The sequence below is a fragment of the Bos indicus x Bos taurus genome, chromosome 5 (assembly GCF_003369695.1).
Source record: "Bos indicus x Bos taurus breed Angus x Brahman F1 hybrid chromosome 5, Bos_hybrid_MaternalHap_v2.0, whole genome shotgun sequence".
In the NCBI taxonomy this organism is placed as follows: domain Eukaryota; kingdom Metazoa; phylum Chordata; class Mammalia; order Artiodactyla; family Bovidae; genus Bos; species Bos indicus x Bos taurus.
This window is the reverse complement of record NC_040080.1, coordinates 50,088,885-50,111,297: the sequence shown is the minus strand read 5'-3', so window position 1 is coordinate 50,111,297 and position 22,413 is coordinate 50,088,885. Positions and strand designations below refer to the sequence as shown.

General features: G+C 37.7%; 1 protein-coding gene across 5 annotated transcripts in view; it reads left to right on the top strand.

The window, feature by feature from the left end:
- Positions 1–22,413, top strand: part of RIC8B (RIC8 guanine nucleotide exchange factor B) — a 103,125-nt gene that overhangs the window by 60,134 nt on the left and 20,578 nt on the right. For all 5 annotated transcript variants that reach the window (XR_003511109.1, XR_003511108.1, XM_027541889.1 and 2 more), the window contains exons 7-8: positions 1,354–1,498; positions 13,617–13,761. Coding sequence is in view for 3 of the 5 variants with exons in the window: in XM_027541889.1 (XP_027397690.1) it covers positions 1,354–1,498; positions 13,617–13,761 (290 nt within the window). In the remaining 2 variants the exon portion in view is untranslated. The remainder of the gene's footprint in view (positions 1–1,353; positions 1,499–13,616; positions 13,762–22,413) is intronic.

Here is a 22,413-nt window from a genome sequence, read left to right as displayed (position 1 = left end):
CTTGCCACTTAATGAGATGGAAAACTATAGAAGAAACAACTTTGTTGGGAGCTTCAAAATCTGTTCAGGACATGCTAAATTTGAGAAGCTTTTTAAAGTCTAGGGGTCAGGGAAGAAATCAAGATAGAGATATACTTTAGGGAGTTAGCAGTAAATAGAGACCATATAAATCCATAAAACTGTATGAGATCACCAATAGAGAGTGAAAATAGCAAAGAAATGTTGCCCAAGAACTCAACCCTTGAATAGTCCAGCAGTTAAAATACAAGAGGAAAGGGATTTCCATGGCAGTCCAGTGGCTAAGACTCCATCCTACCAATACAGGGAGCCCAGGTTTGATCCCTGATCAGGGAACTAGATCCCACATGCTCCCACTAAATATCCAGCATGCCACAACTAAAGATTCCATGTGCCACAACTAAGACCCAGCACAGCCAAAAATATTTTTTAAAGAACAAGAGAATAAAAGATAATTGGCCTAGAGGCTAAGATGAAGCAAGCAGTAAGATAATAGGAGAACCAAAAGAGGAAAGGTCTAGGTGAGTGAGTGAGTTATCAAACAGACAAACCAAGCAAGTTTTGTAACTCCTCTGGGGACCAGTCTATAAAATAGGAATGACAGTGTTGATACCACCTCCCTTGCGTGGTAACTGTGAGGGTTGATTATAGAGAATGTATGTATATCATCTATTACAGCAACTAGCACATAGGAAGTACTCAATAATTAATAACCATTTTATTATAAAGAAAACAACTAGAAAACATATGTACAGGGTTTTTTTATTTTTGTTGTTGTTGTTTAGTAACTAATGAAAATGTTGCAGGAATTAAAAGAAGGAAAAAAATCAATGAGTAAGGGTATTAAAGAAGTCTCTGAGGGAGAAAGAGAAATTTGACCCAGACTTTAAAATGGATTTTGGTAGAGGCAGCTGGGGCATTCCAAGGTGCTGAGATGAGTAAACACCCAGGAATGGATTTGAATATATCATGGTGGTCAGTGAAGAGCTGTTTGTCTTCAGATGAAATTTCATTGCAGACATGAAATGAAATTATATTGTTGTTGTTTCAGTTCAGTTCAGTCGCTCAGTCATGTCCGACTCTTTGCAACCCCATGGACTGCAGCATGCCAGGCCTCCCTGTCCATTACCAACCCCTGGAGTTTACTCAAACTCATGTCCATTGAGTCGGTGTTGTTGTTTAGTTTTATTTGGAAAACTGTTTTTTTAATGTTTGTTCTATTCTTATAAAGCTAAGCTTGGTAGACTAATTATAAGAAAAACTAGTTGGATGGTACTATTCTTACTTAATCTAGCACTTAAACGATTGATGATGGTTTTGCATTTGTGCCATTAGGTTTTACCACCATTGAGGGATGTGACAAATCGACCTGAAGTTGGCTCAACTGTGAGAAATAAGCTGGTGCGCCTCATGACACATGTTGACCTGGGAGTCAAGCAAATTGCTGCTGAATTCCTTTTTGTCCTTTGCAAAGAGAGAGGTAGGTTAAACTCTTTGCCCTCTACTTTTTCACCTTTCTGAGGGTCTTTGGGAAATGTTTCTGTTATTAGTGGCCATCTTGTTCTGCTCTTTTCACAGCTTATTCTCTATCTGTTCCATTAGAGGGTTTGAGGAGATAATAAAAATTAATAATTTAAAAGCTTTTCTATACACTTCTGAATTTATTGAGGCATGCAGACAGATACACTACTAAACACACTTACATTTAAACTTTGCCTCCTGTGTCCTTAACCCAGACTTCTTAATCCTTATGAGTGAAGACCTGGAGTCATTATGAAGAATCTACTTACGTAATTAAGGTGTTACTATCTTGATAGGCAAAGGCCTAGGTTAGTTCCCCTTTTTAATTTCTCTTGGAATTAAAACTACAGGAGTTTTTATTTCTTTATTTCTTCTTTAATCAATAAAAAGTTATTGAATGTGAGCTATAGATGCTTAAGATACATCCCTTACCCTTGAGTTAATGGTAAGACAAAAATAGAAAGAAATTAAAAAGTAACTATACTATAATAAATACTATTCTATAAGTTCATATAAAGTGATTGTCTTCTGAAATACATCTAACAATTTAAATTATTGTGTTATTTTGCTCTGCAAAAGTTCTCCAAACAAGAACTTGAACCAAGTTATTCAGGTATTTTTACCTATTTCTTTCTTCATCTCCTGGTTTATAAAAGTACTAGTAAAAGCCCCAACTAAGCAGATTTTATATTCCACTTTTTATTTTATTTTTATTTTTTTTTCTAATTTTATTTTATTTTTAAACTTTACATAATTGTATTAGTTTTGCCAAATATCAAAATGAATCCGCCACAGGTATACATGTGTTCCCCATCCTGAACCCTCCTCCCTCCTCCCGCCCCATACCATCCCTCTGGGTCGTCCCAGTGCCCTAGCCCCAAGCATCCAGTATCGTGCATCGAACCTGGACTGGCAACTCGTTTCTTACATGATATTTTACATGTTTCAATGCCATTCTCCCAAATCTTCCCACCCTCTCCCTCTCCCACAGAGTCCATAAGACTGTTCTATACATCAGTGTCTCTTTTGCTGTCTCGTACACCGGGTTATTGTTACCATCTTTCTAAATTCCATATATATGCGTTAGTATACTGTATTTATGTTTTTCCTTCTGGCTTACTTCACTCTGTATAATAGGCTCCAGTTTCATCCACCTCATTAGAACTGATTCAAATGTATTCTTTTTAATGGCTGAGTAATACTCCATTGTGTATATGTACCACAGCTTTCTTATCCATTCAAAGTACCTCAGTTTTGTGAGCTAGATAACTTAGAGGTGAGAAACTTCACTCACTTCTCTAAAAATCTTCAGTCAGTTGAATTCTTTTCTCCCCCACCAGCTTTACTGGGGTATATTTGACATATAAAATTGTATATATTTAAAGTATACAACATAATGATTTATATACATATACACTGTGAAATGATTACCTCTGTCATGTTAATTAACACATTCACTACCTCACATAGTTACGTGTGTGTGTGTGTGTGTGTGTGTGTGTGTGGTGAGAACGCTTAAGATTTACTATCTTAGCAACTTTAAAGTGTACAACAGGGTATTGTTAACTATAGTCATCATGCTGTACATTAGATCCCCAGAAATTATTAGTCTTATAACTGAACTTATTCATCTTATAAATTGTACCCTTTGACCAGATCTCCTTGTTTCCCTACCCTCTACCCTCTGGTAATCACTACTCTACTCTCTGTTTCTATGTGTTTGAATTTTTTTTTTTCAAGTTCTACTTATAAGTGAGTTCTACGGTATTTATCTTTCTCTGTCTGGCTTATTCACTTAGCATAAATATTCTCTAGGTTCATCCATGTGTTGCAAATAGCAAGATTTCATCTTTGTCGTGGCTGAATAACATTCCATTTTATATACAGTTCACCATTGACCACGAGTTTGAACTGCTTGGGTTCACTTAGATGTGGATGTTTTTTAAATAAATACACACTGTAGTACTACATGATCCATGATAGGTTAGATCCACAGTTGGTTGGGTCTGTGGATGTGGAACCACAGACACAGAAAGCAGACTATAAAATTACATCCACATTTTCAGCTGCATGAAGGGTGGACATCCCTAACCCTAGGATTCTTTAAGGGCCAACTCTGTATGTCTTATCTGTTCTTCTGTTGATGAACACTTAGCTTGTTTCCATTTCTTGGCTATTGTGAAAAATGCTGCCATGAACATGGGAGCTGAGATATCTCTTAGTTACTGACTTCATTTCCTTTGAATATACTTCCAGAAGTGGCATGCTGGATTATATTACGGTTCTATATTTAATTTTTTAGTAACCTCCATTACTGTTTTCTGTAGTTGTTCTTCAGTCACTAAGTCATGTCCAACTCTCTGTGACTTCACAGACTGCAGCATGCCAGGCTTTCCTGTCCTTCATAATCTCTCGGAGTTTGTTCAGATTCAAATCCATTGAGTCAGTGAAGCTGTCTAACCATCCTCTGCTGCCCTCTTCTTTTGCCTTCAGTCTTTCCCAGCATCAGGGTCTTTTCCAGTGAGTCAGCTGTTTGCATCAGGTGGCCAAAGTATTGGCACTTCAGCTTCAGCATCAGTCCTTCCAGTGAATACTCAGGATTGATTTCCTTTAAGATTGACTGGTTTGATCTCCTTGCACTTCAAAGGACTCTCAAGAGTCTTCTCCAGCACCATAATTCATAAACATCAATTCTTTGGTTCTCAGCCTTCTTTGTGGTCCAGCTCTCACATCTGTACATGACTCTTGGAATAGTAGCTAGTAGCTACACCAATTTCCATTCCCACCAACAGTGTAAAAGGGTTTTGTCTTTGCCGCATCCCTCCACATCCCTGTATCTCTTGTTTTTTATAAAAGCCATTCTAATAGATGTGAGGTGATCTTTCATTGTGTTTTCATTGCATTTTCCCCGATGATTAGTGACATTGAACACCTTTTCATGTACCTGTTGGGCATCTGTATGCCTTTGGAAAAGTGTCTATTCAGGTCCTTTGCCTAACTTTTAATTGAATTGTTTGGGAACTTTTGTTATTGAGTTGCATTCATTGAATTCTTTTTTTTTTTTTTCTGACTGATACAACCACTTAAGTTACTGCTAAGATAGTATATTAATGAGATCAATATCACTATAGTGATAATAAACACAACTATTGAGGTATCATGTGTCAAACATTCTAAGCCATAATCTCATTTCATTCTCATAAGGACTCTAAAGTAAATATTATTATTATTTCAATGTCATAAATGAGGCAAGGGTTTTATCCAAGGTCATGCAGTTGCTTAAAGCTAAGCCTGAATTTGAGTCCTATCTTTCCATTCTGCCATGTTTCCTCTCATAATACAATTGACCCATAATGCACAAATGAACAACATGGGTTTGAACTGCTGTCCATGGTCCACTTATATGCAGATAAATATATACTACAGTACTGTGCAAGCCACAGTTTAACTCACAGATGGGGAACTGCAATTATGGAGGGCCAACTATAAGGTTATGGGAGGACTTTCAACTGCTTGGAGGGCCATCATCCCTAATACCTGTGTTGTTCAAGGGTCACCAGTAATTATCCTCAACCATTCTCATAGACTAGCTCATTTAACATTTGCTGTTTTAAGCAGTTCAATTATTTCTATGAAGAAAGATCCCACATCTTGAAATTAAGTGATTGGAATAGCACCTTGCATTTAGCAGTCTGTAAGAACTTGCTGAATTCAATCAAGTTTTCTGAGATCAGAAATTAGCTGTTTTTCAAGTATAATTGTGTGTGTGTGTGTATACACATAAATCTAAACCACACATGTATGTATTCATTAAAAAATGTTTATCAAAATATAATGTTTATCAAAATCTTATCCACTTGTTACCTCTAAGTAGTAGAATGCCTGGAGATTTTCTTTTAGTTCTCTGTATTTTATAGTTTTCTGCAATGAGTATGCTTTCTTGTGTACTTATGAAGTTTTTAAGAGGGGAAAAATGAAGTTTATTTTATCTGTAATTAATATCTAAATATATACATTACATATCTAAATACATATATTACCTAAATATATAAATTACATTTCTAAATATATATCTAAATAATTTTATAAATCTAAATATAGTTCAGTTCAGTTGCTCAGTCATGTCTGTTTGTGACCCCATGGACTGCAGCACGCCAGGCTTCCCTGTCCATCACCAACTCCCAGAGCTTATTCAAACTCATGTCCATAGAGTCAGTGATACCATCCAACCATCTTATCCTCTCTTGTCCCCTTCTCCTCCCGCCTTCAATCTTTCCCAGCATCAGGGTCTTTTCCAATGAGTCAGTTCTTCGCATCAGGTGGCCAAAGTATTGGAGTTTCAGTTTCAGCATCAGTCCTTCCAATGAACATTCAGGACTGATCTCCTTTAGGATGGACTGGTTGGATCTCCTTGCAGTCCAAGGGACTCTCAAGAGTCTCCTCCAACATCACAGTTCAAAAGCATCAATTCTTTGGTGCTCAGCTTTCTTTATAGTCCAATTCTCACATCCATATACGACTACTGCAAAAACCATAGCTTTGACTAGACGGTCCTTTGTTGGCAAAGTAATGTCTCTGCTTTTTAATATGCTGTTTAGGTTGGTCATAACTTTTCTCCCAAGGAGCAAGCATCTTTTATATATAAATGTATATATATAAATATAATCAATCACGTCACGTATGTGTTAGTGTTATAACACATATGGTATATACATTTAAAATGAATTTGTTAATTGTTTTTTATTTGAAATGGTTAACTTTGTTCCCCCAGGACCCCGTATTCGAGGTTTCATAGTCCTAACTTTGAGCCCCAAACGCATGTTAGCAAAACTTTATCTTTTTCATTTGGTCTTTAACAATTATTTATATTCATCTGCTTTTCCTTCCAGTTAGACTTTAATAGTAAAAGTATTCTTCTGGAATACAAATTTGCTTATTCAAATTTTGAGTACTTTTTGAGGTCGACCCTGGGAATACAAAGGTATACATGATAAACAAGGTCTCTGCCCTCATATTATTTACCTTATCAAGGATTACAAATTCAGATGCCTACAAAATTAATAAAGTAAGTCAAATGGATAGAACATGAGATGATCAATGAAACCTGACACTTAGCTAATTGTTGGGGAGATAGTGGGTTGGGAGTGGAGGAGCAAGGGGAATGTGGGGGACTAGAAACGGGACCTTGCTGCTATTTAGCTCCAGCTGATTGTTACCATGAAGGGACATGTGGTCAGTGTTACCAAATCATCCAGATTTTTCAAGAGAAGCCAGGACTCTGGGTTTTTACATAAAATTCCTCAGTTTTTAAATGCTGTCAACTAATTCTAATTTAAAATTCTAATTCTAATTTAAAACCACCAAAAAGTTTGTAGTCCATATTCAACTTATAAGTCATCATAAGATTTTGGAGCTTGGGTTGGGTTTGGAGGCAGATTATATCACAATAAAATAAATTTAAAATAATTTATCAGAGTGATTAAACTTCCCTCTTAAAGATGAATGTCTTTAAGCTGAGTTTGAAAGTTAAAGTACCTTGATCCAGGCACAGAGGTCAGACCAGTAAGTATAAACAGCACAAAGCAGTCAAATTGGGTTAGGAACAGAGATGAGATTAAGAATGAAAACTGAAACAGAGCGAGATACAAATGCAAAACTATGGAAGATTTGGTACAGAAACAGCTCTCCAAGTGTCCTCTGTGCCAGGCTAAACGTATCTCACAACTAACAGCTGCCTCTTTGTTGAGCCCTAACAAAACTACATTTTTATTACCTCTTCTGCCAATTATGTACTTTATACAGGGGCCCTAAAACAAGCCTCACATAGTTTAATAAAGAAAATAATTTGTAAAACAAGCCTTTGTGGGGTATTTCCCCCCTTCCCAAACTCCTCCTTTTAACACATTTATTAATTCTCAGCATGTGTTAGGCACTGTGGTAGGGCAGAGGCTGAATTGCAGAGATAAATAAGGCTTAAACTCTCTCAGCACATAGCCCCACACCTTTATACACTTTACTTTTGTCTCGTTTACTTCAGTCACAGTAATAGGAGTGTCAGTGGCACCCCACTCCAGTACTCTTGCCTGGAAAATCCCATGGACGGAGGAGCCTGGTGGGCTGCCGTCTATGGGGTCGCACAGAGTCGGACACGACTGAAGCGACTTCACTTTCACTTTTCACTTTCATGCATTGGAAAAGGAAATGGCAACCCACTCCAGTGTTCTTGCCTGGAGAATCCCAGGGATGGGGGAACCTGGTGGGCCGCTGTCTATGTGGTTGCACAGAGTCGGACACGACTGAAGCAACTTAGCAGCAGCAGCAGCAGCTTGAAACCAAGCAGTCTCCCTCTCCTGATGATCTTTTCTCTTCTTGTCTTCTCAAAAGCTTTGCTCCATCAAGTGTTAACCCTTTGTTCCTTTATTAACTCTTCCTAATTTGTTCATCTTTTCAGTATCCTTATTACCCACTCAGACTTCAACTTGCAGCAAGTAAGGCATTTCCACCATTCCCTACTTCCCAGATTCCACTGAAAATGCTTTCAGTAAGGTCACAAAGTCACAAAGAAAGTGTTAGAAAGTGTTAGTTGCTCAGTCCTGAGACCCCTGTGGACTGTAGCCCTCCAGGCTCCTCTGTCCATGGGATTTTCCAGGCAAGAATACTGCAGTGGGTTACTATTTCCTTCTCCAAGGGATCTTCACAACCCAGGGATCAAACCCTGGTCATCTGCATTGCAGGCAGATTCTTTACCATCTGAGCCATAAGGGAAGCCACAACTAATTTTCAAAAGGAATGGATAGTTTTTAGTCTTTATCTTAATAGCATCTTTCTTTTGTAACAGTTGATACTGTTGACCATTGTCTGTCTCTACTACAACACACTCCTAGATTTCCTTTGACCCACCTCTCTGTTCATTCTTTTCAGTCTGATTTGTTCAATCCTATCTTTGTCCACATCTAATTGCTATCTTTCTCTAAAGTTCTCATCTGGCCCCATCCTCACTTTATCTTGCTTCCTGAGCAGTATTATCCCCTCCCTTGGCTTCTGCTTCAGCCTATTTGAGGGGGATTTCCAAATCTGCATCCCTCTTAATAAACTATTAAAATAATACTATCCCTCTGTTTCTGGTCAGGTTTTCTTCATTCTTTCTTACACACGGCTGAGAGAGAGACTGTTCTAGAGTACACTTATCCTATTGGCATTCCCCCTTATAAAACTTTCAATGACTCTCTGTCACCTCCATGATAAAATACAAATTTTACCTCCATGGCCTACCTTTATAGTGTAAATATACTAAATCTACTCCCTAAATCTACTCCCTACCCTACACTTTTTGCTTAATCATACTAAAGACTTCTTTATTCTTGTCTGATTATACTGCACTGTTCCTTGGCTCATCTCCATGGCTTGGCAGATGCTGTTCCTTTTGCATGGAATGCTTCTTCCATCCTTGTTAGCATAGTAAGCTTTTTGTATTCTTGAAGATCATAATCTTCATCTATGTCATCTGTATGAAGATCATCCAATGAAGAGTTCATCATTCTCTGGTTTGTACCATTTTTACTTATTCTTCTCTCTTTTTAAAATACTTCTGACGTTTGTTATATTATAACTTTTTGTTAAACTTTTATTCTAGACATTGAGTTTCTTTAGGTTAGATATCTTATCTTCTTCACCTTTGGTTCCCCAGTGTTTAACAGAGTACCTTACAGGTAGTAGGTACACCATAAATGTTTAATGAAAGACCAAACATTAATGCTGTCTATGAATTCAGTGGTGAATACACTGTCTTATGAACTTTTTCATATAAAGGAATAATTATAATATTATTGTATAATAATTATTACTATACAATTATTATACAATTATTGTATAATAATTGTAATAATTGTAATATACTTTGGTAAGCACCATAAGAGAAGAATGTGCCAGATATGGCAGCAACCTGGAAGAGGAAATGATTGGTTGGTGTGGAAAAGGTCAGAGAAAGTCTTCATCCAAGAGAAAAGAGAAGTGGGAAGAAGCCTTGTTATGTACAGAAAAGAGACTAGTTCAAAGTGTGAGGAATCTGCATTGCATAGGAGCAGTAGGAAATGAGTTTAGGAAAGAAGGCAGAGGCAAGAAAATGATCCCTCTAGGCCCTGTTTCAGAATTTGAGCTTTAGCCTTTGTGGGAGGTTTTGGAGGTTTTATCCAGAAAGGTGCTTATGTCATACTTTTGCTTTACAAGGATATAAGGGAGTTGTGTGTAACCAGGAGAGGAGCGGGTGTGAGATTGGAAGTACAGAGACTAGTCAGAGGAAGCTTCTAGTACGGTATTTCAAAAAGTCACAGCATTAACTGAATTCCTTTCAGCACTAACTGAAAGGAAAAGTACTGTAAATCCTTCTGTATGTAACAGAGAGTGGAAATGGTTTCTGGTAGAATCTGGTTGTGCTCTTCTTTCTCCTCAGTAAAAGAGCAAAGCCTTTTTTTTTTTGTTAGTCAAGTGTGATAAAACCCATGCTTTGTATAAGCAGTAATGCCATTACTACCAGTGCAGTTCTGACTTTGCCATGTGCTGCTGTGGTTGCTTTCCTCTTCATAATGCCCTCTAGCATCTTGATAAAATCATGGTGAAATCTTTCTTGTCATTTGTTTCATTTCTTTAGCAGTTTCATCTAAGTGCATGGATGAGTACTGTGACAAAGACAAAAACATTTGTTGTGTTTCTTTTTTTTTTTCTTTTAAGGACCACTCAGGAGATCTTTTGTTTGCCTTAACAGCTCATCTTAACATCCAAATTCAGTCCATTTTCCTTTTACTACTTTCCCAATATCAAATAGGATGTTATAGAGAATATTCAAAAATAGACTAAAAAGTAATTAGAAACACTCCACTAGATATCAGTAATATAAATCAGAACTTCACAAAGAAAATGCCTCCTCACTGTGTGGTTTTTGTAGTTCATTTGTCTCCCCTTCCCAACGCCAATTTTTAAGTGTCTATCTTATTAGCAAATGTTCATTTGATTTTTAAATTATTGGCTATAGCCTTATCTACTGTTATGAAAGCAAGGTGTGTCTGAAACAGTCTTTGTAACCCAAACTATCACAGAGTTGACACAGAAGGTTTGTTCCAGTGAATGAACAGTAAGCACAATTTTCATAAAAGTGCTAGGAATTTTTACCATTCACTAGCTTCCAGGAGGATTTTCTACATAAGAAAGCAGGTTATTTAGTGTTCTCTTGACTTCTTTTTAACCTATTTTGGCCTTTCATAAACTACATTCTTAAACTATTTTAATGTTTAGCCACTGTAGGTGGTTATTTAAATTTTGTCTTTTTAAATTATTTTTTAGTATATTAAACTATTCATAGCATCTCAATTTAGACTTTCACAGTTTTGGAACTGCTAAATATCCGTATTTGTTTAAAAATATATCTTATCCAAAAACTTGCAATGAGAGTGTCATTATTAATGTGGGTTCAGATATACGATCCTTCAGCCTTAGTGACTTTGTGTCTGACCATGTCTAGGGTCATGAATATTAGGAATATTTGTATACACTGTTTATTCACTTCCCTTAATAACCATTAGGGCTTCCCAGGTGGTGCAGTGGTAAAGAATCTCTCTGCCAGTGCAGGAGACACAAGAGACATGGGTTCAATCCCTGTATGAGGAAGATCCCCTGGAGCAGGAAATGACAACCCACTCCAGTATTCTTGGCTGGAAAATTCCATGGACAGAGGAACCTGGCAGGGTACAGTCCATGGGGTCACAAAGAGTTGGACATGACTGAGCGTGCACATATAATAATCCATTAAGAATCCATTAATTTATCTAAATCACTCCATCTTGTGGAAGAACTGATGGAAAGAGAGAGCATATCAGATTTATTCAGAGGGCTTTCAAATTATACCACCATGATCCTTCATTAAATTCTAATGATTCTACCCAGCATCCATTGAGAATTAGTACCAAAGAGACCATAGTTACCAATAGGTTTTAATGTAGAAAATAGTTTATAAAGTGACTAGTGTAAAACTTTATTTAATCTACTTACATTATTAATCCATATTTCCTTTTGCATAAATTTCACTAGTTTCTGAGTCCCTTGAAAGCAGACTTCCCTTTACTTGCTCTCAAACTACCTATTTTCAGTGTCAAGGGAGATACTCTGTCATTCAAGTATTTGAAAATTTAATGAACAATTCTACCCTGGACTGTTCATCCTACATCCTCTCCGTGCCCTTCATGGTACAGTGCAATGGTGGATCAAGAAGTTTTGCAAAGAAGACAAGAGCCTTGAGGGTGAGCGTAGTGACTGGCCATTGGGAGTAGACAGTGACCAACTGAGAGCAATCATTGAAGCTGATCCCCTTACAACCACACGAGAAGTTGCCCAAGAACTCAACGTCGACCATTCTACAGTCATTCAGCATTCGAAGCAAATTGGAAAGATGAAAAAGCTAAGTGGGTGCCTTATGAGCTGACTGGAAAAAAAGAAAAAACATCATTTTGAAGTGTCGTCTTTTATTCTACACAGCAACAAACTATTCTTCAATCGGATTGTAATATGTGACGAAAAGTGGATTTTATATGACAACTAGTGACCACCAGCTCAGTGGTTAGACTGAGAAGAAGCTCCAAACCACTTCCCAAAGCCAAATGTGCACCAAAAAATTGTCATGGTCACTGTTTGGTGGTCTGCTGCCCATCTGATCTACTGCAACTTTCTGAATCCTGGCAAAATCATAACATCTGAAAAGTATGCTCAGCAGATCAGTGAGATGCACTGAAAACAGCAACATCTGCAGCCAGCATAGGTCAACGGAATGGGCCCAGTTCTTATCCATGACAGCGCCTGACCACATGGTTGCACAACCAATGCTTCAAAAGTTGAACGAATTGAACTATGAAGCTTTGCCTCATCTGCCATATTCACCTGACCTCTCACCAGCCAACTACCACTTCAATCATTTCAACAACTATTTGCAAGGAAAAATGCTTCCACAACCAGCAGGAGGCAGAAAATGCTTTCCAAGAGTTTGTGGAATCCTGAAGCATGGATTTTTACACTATAAGAATAAACAGACTTACTTTTTGTTGGCAAGATGTGTTGATGGTAGTGGTTCCTATTTTGATTAATAAGGATGCATTTGAGCCTAGTTATGATGATTTAAAATTCACTGTCTGAAACAGCAGTTATTTTTGTACCAACCTAATACCAGATACTTTTCTAAGCACCTTGCATGTATTAATCTGTGAGGTAGGTATTATTCCAGTTCTCTATATCTGAAAACTGGAGTAAAGAACTGCAAAATAATTTACCTAAGGTCCACCTGCTAATAAATGGTAGAGCCATCACTAAGGTCCAGCAGTTCCTGGCCTTATACTCACTGGGTATAATGTGCTTCCATACTTTTTCTGATTTCTTTGAAAAAGCAATAACTTAGCCTATTCTGTTTACATTTGCTAATATCCTTAGGTTTTTTTGGACTTCCGTTGTGGCTCAGCTGGTAAAGAATCCACCTGCAATGTGGGAGACCTGGGTTGGGAAGATCCCTTGAAGAAGGGAAAGGCTACCCACTCCTGTATTCTGGCCTGGAGAATTCCATAGACTGTATAGTCCATGGGGTCACAAACTTTCACCTAGGTTTTGTTATTCCTTATTATCTTAATATCCCTCCAGTTCCTACAGAAGCAAATAAGAAAGATTTTATATTATATGCTATATTGGTAAAATCCCAGTCTGGCTTGCATTAACTCTAATCATCATTTCTCTGAAACTGAATAAAGAGAACAATTTTGTGATCAAAACCTTAAAACATCACCCTTACCAATGGCCTGGCAGTCACAGAAGCCCCACTCCTGCCACAGAGTGTATTCAAAACAGCTCTATTTGAATTTCTGATACCTTAAAAAAGGGTTTTGGTCCTCAGAACATATAGGATTACTACTACCACACTTTGACAACCTCTCAACTTTTAAGATTTACTACCATGGCATGTATGTCCAGCTTCCCTGTGTTGGTGAGTCGTTGGTGATAACAGTGAGCACTCAAGGATTCCTGTCTAAAAACCTGTTCTGTTTTTGCAGTGGATAGTCTCCTGAAATACACTGGCTATGGGAATGCTGCAGGACTGTTGGCGGCCAGGGGCCTCTTGGCTGGAGGAAGAGGAGATAATTGGTACTCAGAGGACGAGGACACAGACACTGAAGAATACAAAAATGCAAAACCAAAGTATAGTATCACATTTCTTTTCACCTAACTTTGTCTGCCTTTGGATTGGTTATTTGCCTTTCACTTCCTTTGTCTTTCATTTCTCTTCTTTTGTGGATTTGGAAGCTTTCTGTTTAATACTGTTTTAGAGGCAGTTGCATAGCTAGTGCCTTAGAGAATGACTTCAAGTGATTGAGGAAGGATAATACTGCAAGAAATGTTTTGCTGCATGATGCTTTTAACATGCTCATCATCCTCTCCTAAGTATTAAGAGAGGTAGTGTTTTTCGACGTCTCCTGTCACATACTTAAAGGATATTGTTGCTTATTTTGTGCTCTCCTTTCCATAAGTTGAGATTTTATAAGGTATAACCAAGACCAAGTATTTAAGTTGGCTATCTGATGCTTCAGTCTTTCTCAGAAATCTAAATGTAGGTTCCATACATTCTGATCTTTCCTCTTGTGTGAAAGCCTTTATAAGTCAATCAAGTAAAGCCACAAGGCACATTACTAGCCAAAGGAAAGAAATCTGGCTCTGTGGTAAATTTTAATTAAGCAACTAGGGAACTATCTTTTAGCAGAGGCATTAGTCCACTGGGTAGGCAAGCCAGAGACTCTTATCAAGTTTTCCTTGACTCATTGGTTGTAAGTCAAAGACACTAGTTGTCTCTCATCCTGAAACGAACCACCTCTACTCTCTTCTACCCACTTCCCATCCTTTTCATCCCCCTCTCAACTCCAATCCCAGCTAAATTTCTTAGTTTCTACTTATTAGGAGTTATTTGAGCTCAGTTTTTTGGTTTGCATTACTGAATGTTAAAAGGGTATGCCCTGCCCTATCAATGATGACATCGACATATGCTCTTTTCTACCCACAGTCTTCTAGAGTGTGATGTGGGTCACGTAGTAGTAGATCGAGGCTGGAAAAATGATTATCTGCAAGATACAGCCCATTTTTAAAAGTGTAGATTGTGCCTTGTTGAAGTGACAATAATGGGTTGTCAGAAGGTAAAAAAGATCACTCCCTAGTTTGATGTAGTTTCAAAACCAAAATCATTGCCAAAGCCAATGTAAAAGAAACAAAAAAATATCCTTCCCTAATCAGACAAGACTTATAGGGCCTGTATTCTAAGCAAATCAGGTCTGAGTAGGTGGTGTTACTTGTGGCATCCCCAGATCTTTCAGCCTTGGTAAGATCTTACAGAGTGTGTCCCAGAAGAAAAAGGCTTTGGGGGAAAAAAAGCTAGCAGTGACTGTAAGCGTTAAATTCTTAAGACTGACACCATTTAGATGTTATAAATTGGGCGTCTCTATCAGATATTTGAAGCTAAGGTAGAAAAATAATATATTAATCTTTGCATAATTATAGAAGTCATCATTCTAAATTATTCTTGCTAGCTCTTGACTTTTTTCATTTCATAAACTGTATTTCCATATTAGTTTGATATCCTCTATTTGAGACATTAAAATATACCACTTAAAGAGTCTCATATTTTTAAATTAAGGAAGAAATTACGTTAAGCATTCAGTGTGTCCCAGGGTATGTGGACACAGTCAGCTAACATAGGAAATTCTTGAGTACTCATGAATGGTTGACATCATTGCATCTCAGTGTGTATTTTTTAATTTGTTTGGTGGATGACTTCTAAAATGGCATTGATCGTATATCAAGCAGGGCTTCCCTGGTGGCTAAGACAGTAAAGAATCTGCCTGCAATGCAGGAGACCCGGGTTCTACCCCTGGGTTGGAGAGATACCTTAGAGAAGGAAATGGCTACCCACTCCAGTATTCTTGCCTGTAGAATTCCATGGACAGAAGAGCCTGATTGGCTACAGTCCATGGGGTTACAAAGAGTCAGACATGACTGAGTGACTAACATATATCTAGCAAACACAAGAACACTACTATAACAAGAAAAACCTCAGAAAAAATACAATAACATTGGGTCTCTCCCAATAGTACAGGAAATAGAAATGTGTTACATTATGGAAGTGATGTTAGATTTCAGGAGAGCACTGCTTTTTATTTTTATTTTTTTAATTTTATTTTATTTTTAAACTTCACAATATTGATTGGTTCTGCCATATATAGAAATGAATCTGCCACAGGCATACACATGTTCCCCATCCTGAACCCTCCTCCCTCCTCCCTCCCCATACCATCCCTCTGGGTCGTCCCAGTGCACCAGCCCCAAGCATCCAGTATCGGAGAGCACTGCTTTTTAAAATCAAGGACCATGATGTGTGATATTGTTATTGTCTTGACTCTTGACCATGGAAAGATTTTGTGTTTAGGCCTTACATCCCTGGTTGGAATCTTCTTCAGCCTTTGGACCTGGCCTGTATCATTAATATAGGAATGGTGTGTTAGTGTGGCCAGAATAGTCACCATTGTGAAATCTTGTTGTGTTTCTTAAACATCTTTCCTCTTTCAGGTGCAGCAGTGTTTCATATGTTAATTTAAAATACTTATTAAAATGGTTCCCATGGAAGTGGTGGTAAACAAAGTGCTTTGCAAGCAAGATAATCCTTTGTGCTTTGGACAGTGATCCACAAGCTCAAAGAACTTCTTCCTTTAAAATTGTTATGAAAACTCCTTAGCAATCTGGTCAAGTTTATAAAGTCAGCATCTGAAAGGATGACTTACTCCCCTACCGCCTGATTAACCATCACCAATCAGTGCTCTCAGGATCACAGCCTGCTTCTCTTATGATGCACTTATTCACAAACACTGTTAGTATTGGCAGAAGCAGAGAATTACCCTTCATTCAGTTGGCCCTCATCCCGTTGTCAAAAATATAAGTGGATTCTGATTAATGCACCAAGGTAACCTGTAATCCTTTAGTGGAATCTGAAACTAAGAATAGTATGGAGCTTACATTTAGGCCATGAGAGACAGTTAATATCACAACAGTCCTTTCTGTGTCAAGATAAATGTATTTAATGGACTGGAAATAGCTTTCTGCAATTAACATACTTAGAGAAAATACAGTCATAGAATCAAGTATATGCCACACAGGTTTTTGGTGTATATCTAGCCATGTTTGTAAAAAAGTAATTAAATAAGCACTGGTCCTGTATAAAAGAGAAACCACATTTCTAAATACTGACTTTATACCTGTTTCTTTTATGCCTCTGAGCATGAAGGCCCCTTGACTGTATTGGTGATATAATGTACAGGGCTTCCCAGGTGGTGCTCGTGATAAAGAACCTGCCTGCCAGTGCAGGAGACATCAGAGATGCAGGTTCAGTCCCTGGGTTGGGAAGATTCTCTGGAGAAGGAAATGGCCACCCATTCCAGTATTCTTGCCTGGAGAATCCCATGGACAGAGGAGCCTGACAGGCTATAGTCTCTAGGGTTGCAAAGAGTTGGACATGACTGAAGTGACTTAGCACACATTTCTAAATTCTAACTTTATACCTGTTTTTTTCCACCTCTGAGTATGAAGGCTCCTTGACTGTATAGATGGTATAATGTAACTGATTCCTGTGGTTTGTACATCATTCCAAACATCAGTTGACAGATGTGTACCGTAGTGACATTTGACTCATTTTAGACTAGTTGCCTTCAGGCCTCGTATGGTATATAGGAGCCTATGAGTCCAAAAGCGTATCTTTAAAAAAGAGCTGCTGTATGGAGGGGCAGAAGAAGAGAAGGGCCAAAGTGTATAGAACTCTAGGATGCCCTGTTGTATTCTTAATACACCACACTAGTTCATAATTACGCCCATCAGATTAAAATTATTATACTACTAAGCAATTCAGGGGTGTTTCCTTCTTGACCATGTATTTTTCAACAGTAGCTATGGCAGCAGCTGTATAGATATTATAGTTTCTTCAGCACAAATGACTTGGTTTTCTTTTGTCAAGATTTTGTTATGCTGCTTTAAGTCAAGTCCCATTATAATTTTCTCCATATCTTGGGGTTATACAAATGAAGAGATAGCTTTGTTTTTAATATTTCTTGAAGTAGATAAACCAGAACTAGGACTTGAAGATTTCTCGTTTTGCCTAGTTTAGACTATGATGGTATATTTATGTATAGTAGGTTGTAACTAGCCTTTCTAGGAACTAGAATTAATTTCCTGTAAGCAGTCATGAAACACAATCTAAATTCAGATCTCTAAAGACCAAAATTGAAAATAAAATCACTGCCTCTACTCCCATGCATACTGGTTAACTCGCCTTTGTGATATTTACAATTCATACCAGCTTTGCACTTTGAAAATTGAGTTCTCTGACTTTTCTTTTGTATTTTAATTTGAGTAAATGACCAGCAAGAGGTATGTTATCTGAATCTACAGTATTGAGCTTTACTTCAGATTTTATTTCCTACTGATTTACAACCATAGTTTTTTATATCCTTTATATCAAGGATAGCACTTGAAACAGCCCAATATAAGAAACATATAAAGCACTGTAATTTTAAAAGTATCTTGGAGCTTTTTTAGTTGCCTAGATGCAACTTGGTGTATTTATGTGTATTCAGTATGTCTACTTATATTGCTGATCCATGATACTTAATAATTAATAAATGAATTATACCACATTACCCTATTTCTTTGCATTGTTAATAGAATGCAAAATCTGTGATTAAGACATTGTTCCATAATTTATCCTACTTCTTAAATGTGAAATCAGTCTTATATAGTAATTCTCAAATTTTCACCTCAGTCACCATTATTAACTGGTATCTCTTTAAAATATCTTAAAACTGGATTTAACCATAGCAAACGCCACAAAAAACCTAGTTATTGTGTGGCTTCTTTAGTTAATGAAGATTGCATGTGCAGCTCCATGGTGATGATTTAACTTAATAAACTAACTCACTGGATTCAAGGACTTTTGGCTTGCTTACTTCTTGACAAGTAGCTCACTATGCTAGTAGCTGGTGTTTATTAAATGGGACTCCCTGGTGGCTCAGTGGTAAAGAATCTGCCTGCTAGTGCAGGAGATGTGGGTTCGATCCCTGGGTTGGGAAGATCCCCTGGAGAAGGAAATAGCAACCCACTCCAGTATTCTTGCCTGGGAAATCCCACAGATAGAGGAGCCTGGCAGGCTACAGTCCATGGAGTCGCAGAGAGTCGGACATAACTGAGTGAATAAATGACATTTACTGAGTATCTAATGTGTTGTACTAAGAACTTTCATAATATTATCTCATTTAATCTTCACAGCAAACTTTGGGCTAAAGGTTATCCACATTTTACAGATGAGGAAAATAAAGCTCAGTGGTTTCCAGAACTTGTCTAGCGCACACAATTCATGAGCAATCAGGTGACCTAACTCCAGAGCTGGTCTTTTTTGAGATTTTTGTTTGTTTTTGAGGTAGGCAAAGCAGGCTTTATTGTATTTTTCACTTTGCCTTAATTTGAGGGTAAAATATACATAAAATTTACCATTTTAAGCATACAGATTTGTGGCACCATGTACATTAATGTGTAGCCATTACTACCATCTATCTCCAGAACTTTTCATCTTCCCCAACTGAAACTTTTATCTATCCCCTGTCCCCACAACCCCTTGTAACTCTTGTTACACTTTCTCTGTGAATTTGCCTAGGAACCTCATGTAAGTGAAATAATATTCAATATTTCTCCTTTTGTGACTAAGTTCACTTAAAATGTCTCTAAAACACATCCATATTATAGCATGTGTCAGAATTTCCTTCCTTTTAAAGGCTGAGTAGCATTCCGTTGTATGTATTTACCACATTTTGTTTATCGATTCATCCATCAGTGGATACTTGGGTTATTTCCACCTTTTGGCTGTTGTAAATAATGCTGTGAATGATGAATGTGAGTGTATAAGTTTGGGTATATACCCAAAGGGGAATTGCTAGATCATATGGTAATGCTATGTTTAATTTTTTGAGGAACTGCCATACCATTTTACATTCCCACCAGCAGTGCACAAGGGTTCCAGTTTCTCCATATCCTGTCCAATACTTATTATTTTTCAGGTTTTTCTTTTAATATCTTAGCCATCCTAACATGTGTGAAGTCAAAGCTTGTGTTTTAACTGCTACCATATTCTTCAGGGCCAATCAAAAGGAGAGATGAGTTTGCCCTTCACGTAATCTCCCTGTTCTTAGAGCATCTCTTATCTTTCTTTGATACAACCAAAATAGAAAATAAGAGAAAATATATTTTTTATAAGTCCTGATATCCCTGAAAGTTAAAAGTTTCATTCAGTTCATTCTGATTCACATAAATCTCTCAGGTGATTCTGGCTCTCCCTTCATAGTACATTCAGAAATAGTCACCCCTCACTACCATCACTGCCACTATTCTAGTCCAAGCTCAAATTTTATCTCCCTCTGAGATCATTTTAAATAGCTTCCTCACTGGTCTTGTTGCTTCTATCTTTGTCATTCTTTACTCATTCTTTACTTTTTTTACTTTACTTTTTACTTTACTTCTTTACTTTTTTTTGTCATTCTTTTAGTTCTCAACACAGCAGCCAACGTGATCTTTATAAAAATGTAAGTCGGACATTACCACTGCTCAAAACTCTCCAAAGGCTAAAAATCAAAGTCCTTATGGTGATGTACATGTAGCCTTTCTCACTGTGCTGTCACCCGGTGATTCACTGCTTGTCACGCTCCAGACACACTCCCGAGGCCTCGGCACTGACTGTTCTTCTGCCTGGAATGCCTGTTCTCCAGAGAGCTGTAAGGCCATTCCCTTGGCTTCTGCACGTCTTAACTCAGTTATCGTCTTCCTGGTAAAGTCTGTTCTGTCCCCACATTAAAAATTGCCACACCCCTACCTTCACCACTCCACCTCACACTTGCTTGCTCTTGTTTCTTCATAGCACTTACCACCTTCTAACATACCATACAATTTACTTATTCATCTAGTCTGTTTTTCCCAGTAGAAGATAAACTCCATGAGAGAATTTTTTTTATTCATTGAGATGTCCCCAAAATAGTGCCTCATGTGCAGTAGGCATTCAGTAAATTTTGGTTGAATATATTAGTTTTTTTAAGGTGTTTATAAATTTAAGTTGGTCAGCCCCTTCTTATCATGAGGATAACCAAGACAGATGAGGTCCCTGCCCTCTTCAGGCTCCACATCTAGCTGGGAAATGGGGCCAAGGGATGGAATTCAAGAAAACAGGGTATGGTAAATTTCCACTCTATTTATTGTTTTATGGGTGGCAGATATTATGGAGAGTTTTTCCTGGCAAGATATTTCTAATTTCATGAGCACATAATGTCTCCTTTCCCACCCCACTGCTCTCTTCTTCCTTAGTTTGGACTCAAAAACGCCTTCTCCTAAAAGCCCTGATCCCTTTCCTAGAGGTTACACATCGTTAGTCCATAGACTAGATTTAGCCCACAAGTAGGTTTTGCTTCACTTGCCTGATGTTGCATTGGTTATTTGGTTTTATGTTTTTAATATCTGTTTTACATAGGGCTTAAACTAATTTAGAATTCATATCTTTCAGATGAAAATTTAGATTCGTAACTTCTTTTGAAAAGGTGGAAGTTCTGATGACATTAGGCCTACAGTGCCACATGGTACCTGACTGAGCTGCGTGACTGTGGCCCCGTCATACCAGGCATAAGCTCCTTCGATTTCATAACGTACCTTCTTTGTTCATCGTATCTGCCTTAGCCTCTGCAGGGACTTGACTTTACAGCTTGTTAACCAGGATGCTTGGAGTAAAATTTGACCCATGTTTTTTAGAGATAGATGTTAACTTTCTTATAGCTCAGGGAACATTTAATAGCTCCTTTTTTTGTTTTAAGTGAAGTAGTATAATGCAATTGATGTTGGCCAAATGTAGCAACAATTTGAAGAGTAAAAGTCTTAATCCTTTTGTCTGCAGACCTATAGCTGCAGTCATATAATGGCATTATATATAATACAAAATTCTTGATGCAATATCACACAGAAGAGTTAGGATTGGAGTGATGAAAATATGGGGGCCGGGAGCAGAGACAAGGTGGGAAAAACTAGGATAAATATAAAATTACCCAATAAAGTATCTACCGCAGTTAGTGTACTTAAAGTATCTTAGGACCGAGTCTTGGACAAAAAACCAGTCCTAGAATTTCAGTGTTAAGATTCTGAAACCTGGAAAGTTACATCTCAGACTATACTCTTAAGGTTATAAAGGTAGCAGTATTTGTTCAGCGAAAATACTCTTTTATGAAACCTCACTCTGTTGCTGTGGTGGTGACTATTATTTGTTTTCTCTTTTTCTGGGTGGGGAAACTGCATGAGATTGGTTTGAAGTGGGGAGCAGGAGGGGAGACAGTGTCTAAGGCTGCCTCCTGCCCCCTGCATATTGGCGTTTTTGATTTTTTTTTTTTACCATAACTGAGTGGCAGAGTTCAGCAACTTCTGTGTGCCATGGTGGTGGTTATATTCTTCTGAGTATCAGCTTGGGGTTTGGGGCGGGGAATGTTTTTTTAAGGAAAAAATTGAAAGTTCAATTCCCAGAGTGTTTTGGGGGGGGGGGTTGGAATGTTTTACTACATGGGTAAAGGATGGGGTAAAGGATGGTAAGTTCTTATTCTGTAAGAGTGAATTTTATGCTCAGTGAGCAAAGCATTGTATGACTCTAGTAGCTAATTTCACAGCAAGTTGTTAAATCATTTTAGCAGCATTAGACTTGAGGTCAGCTTGTAGAAAAGAGTCATCATTTCCACTAAGTCCTTAAAA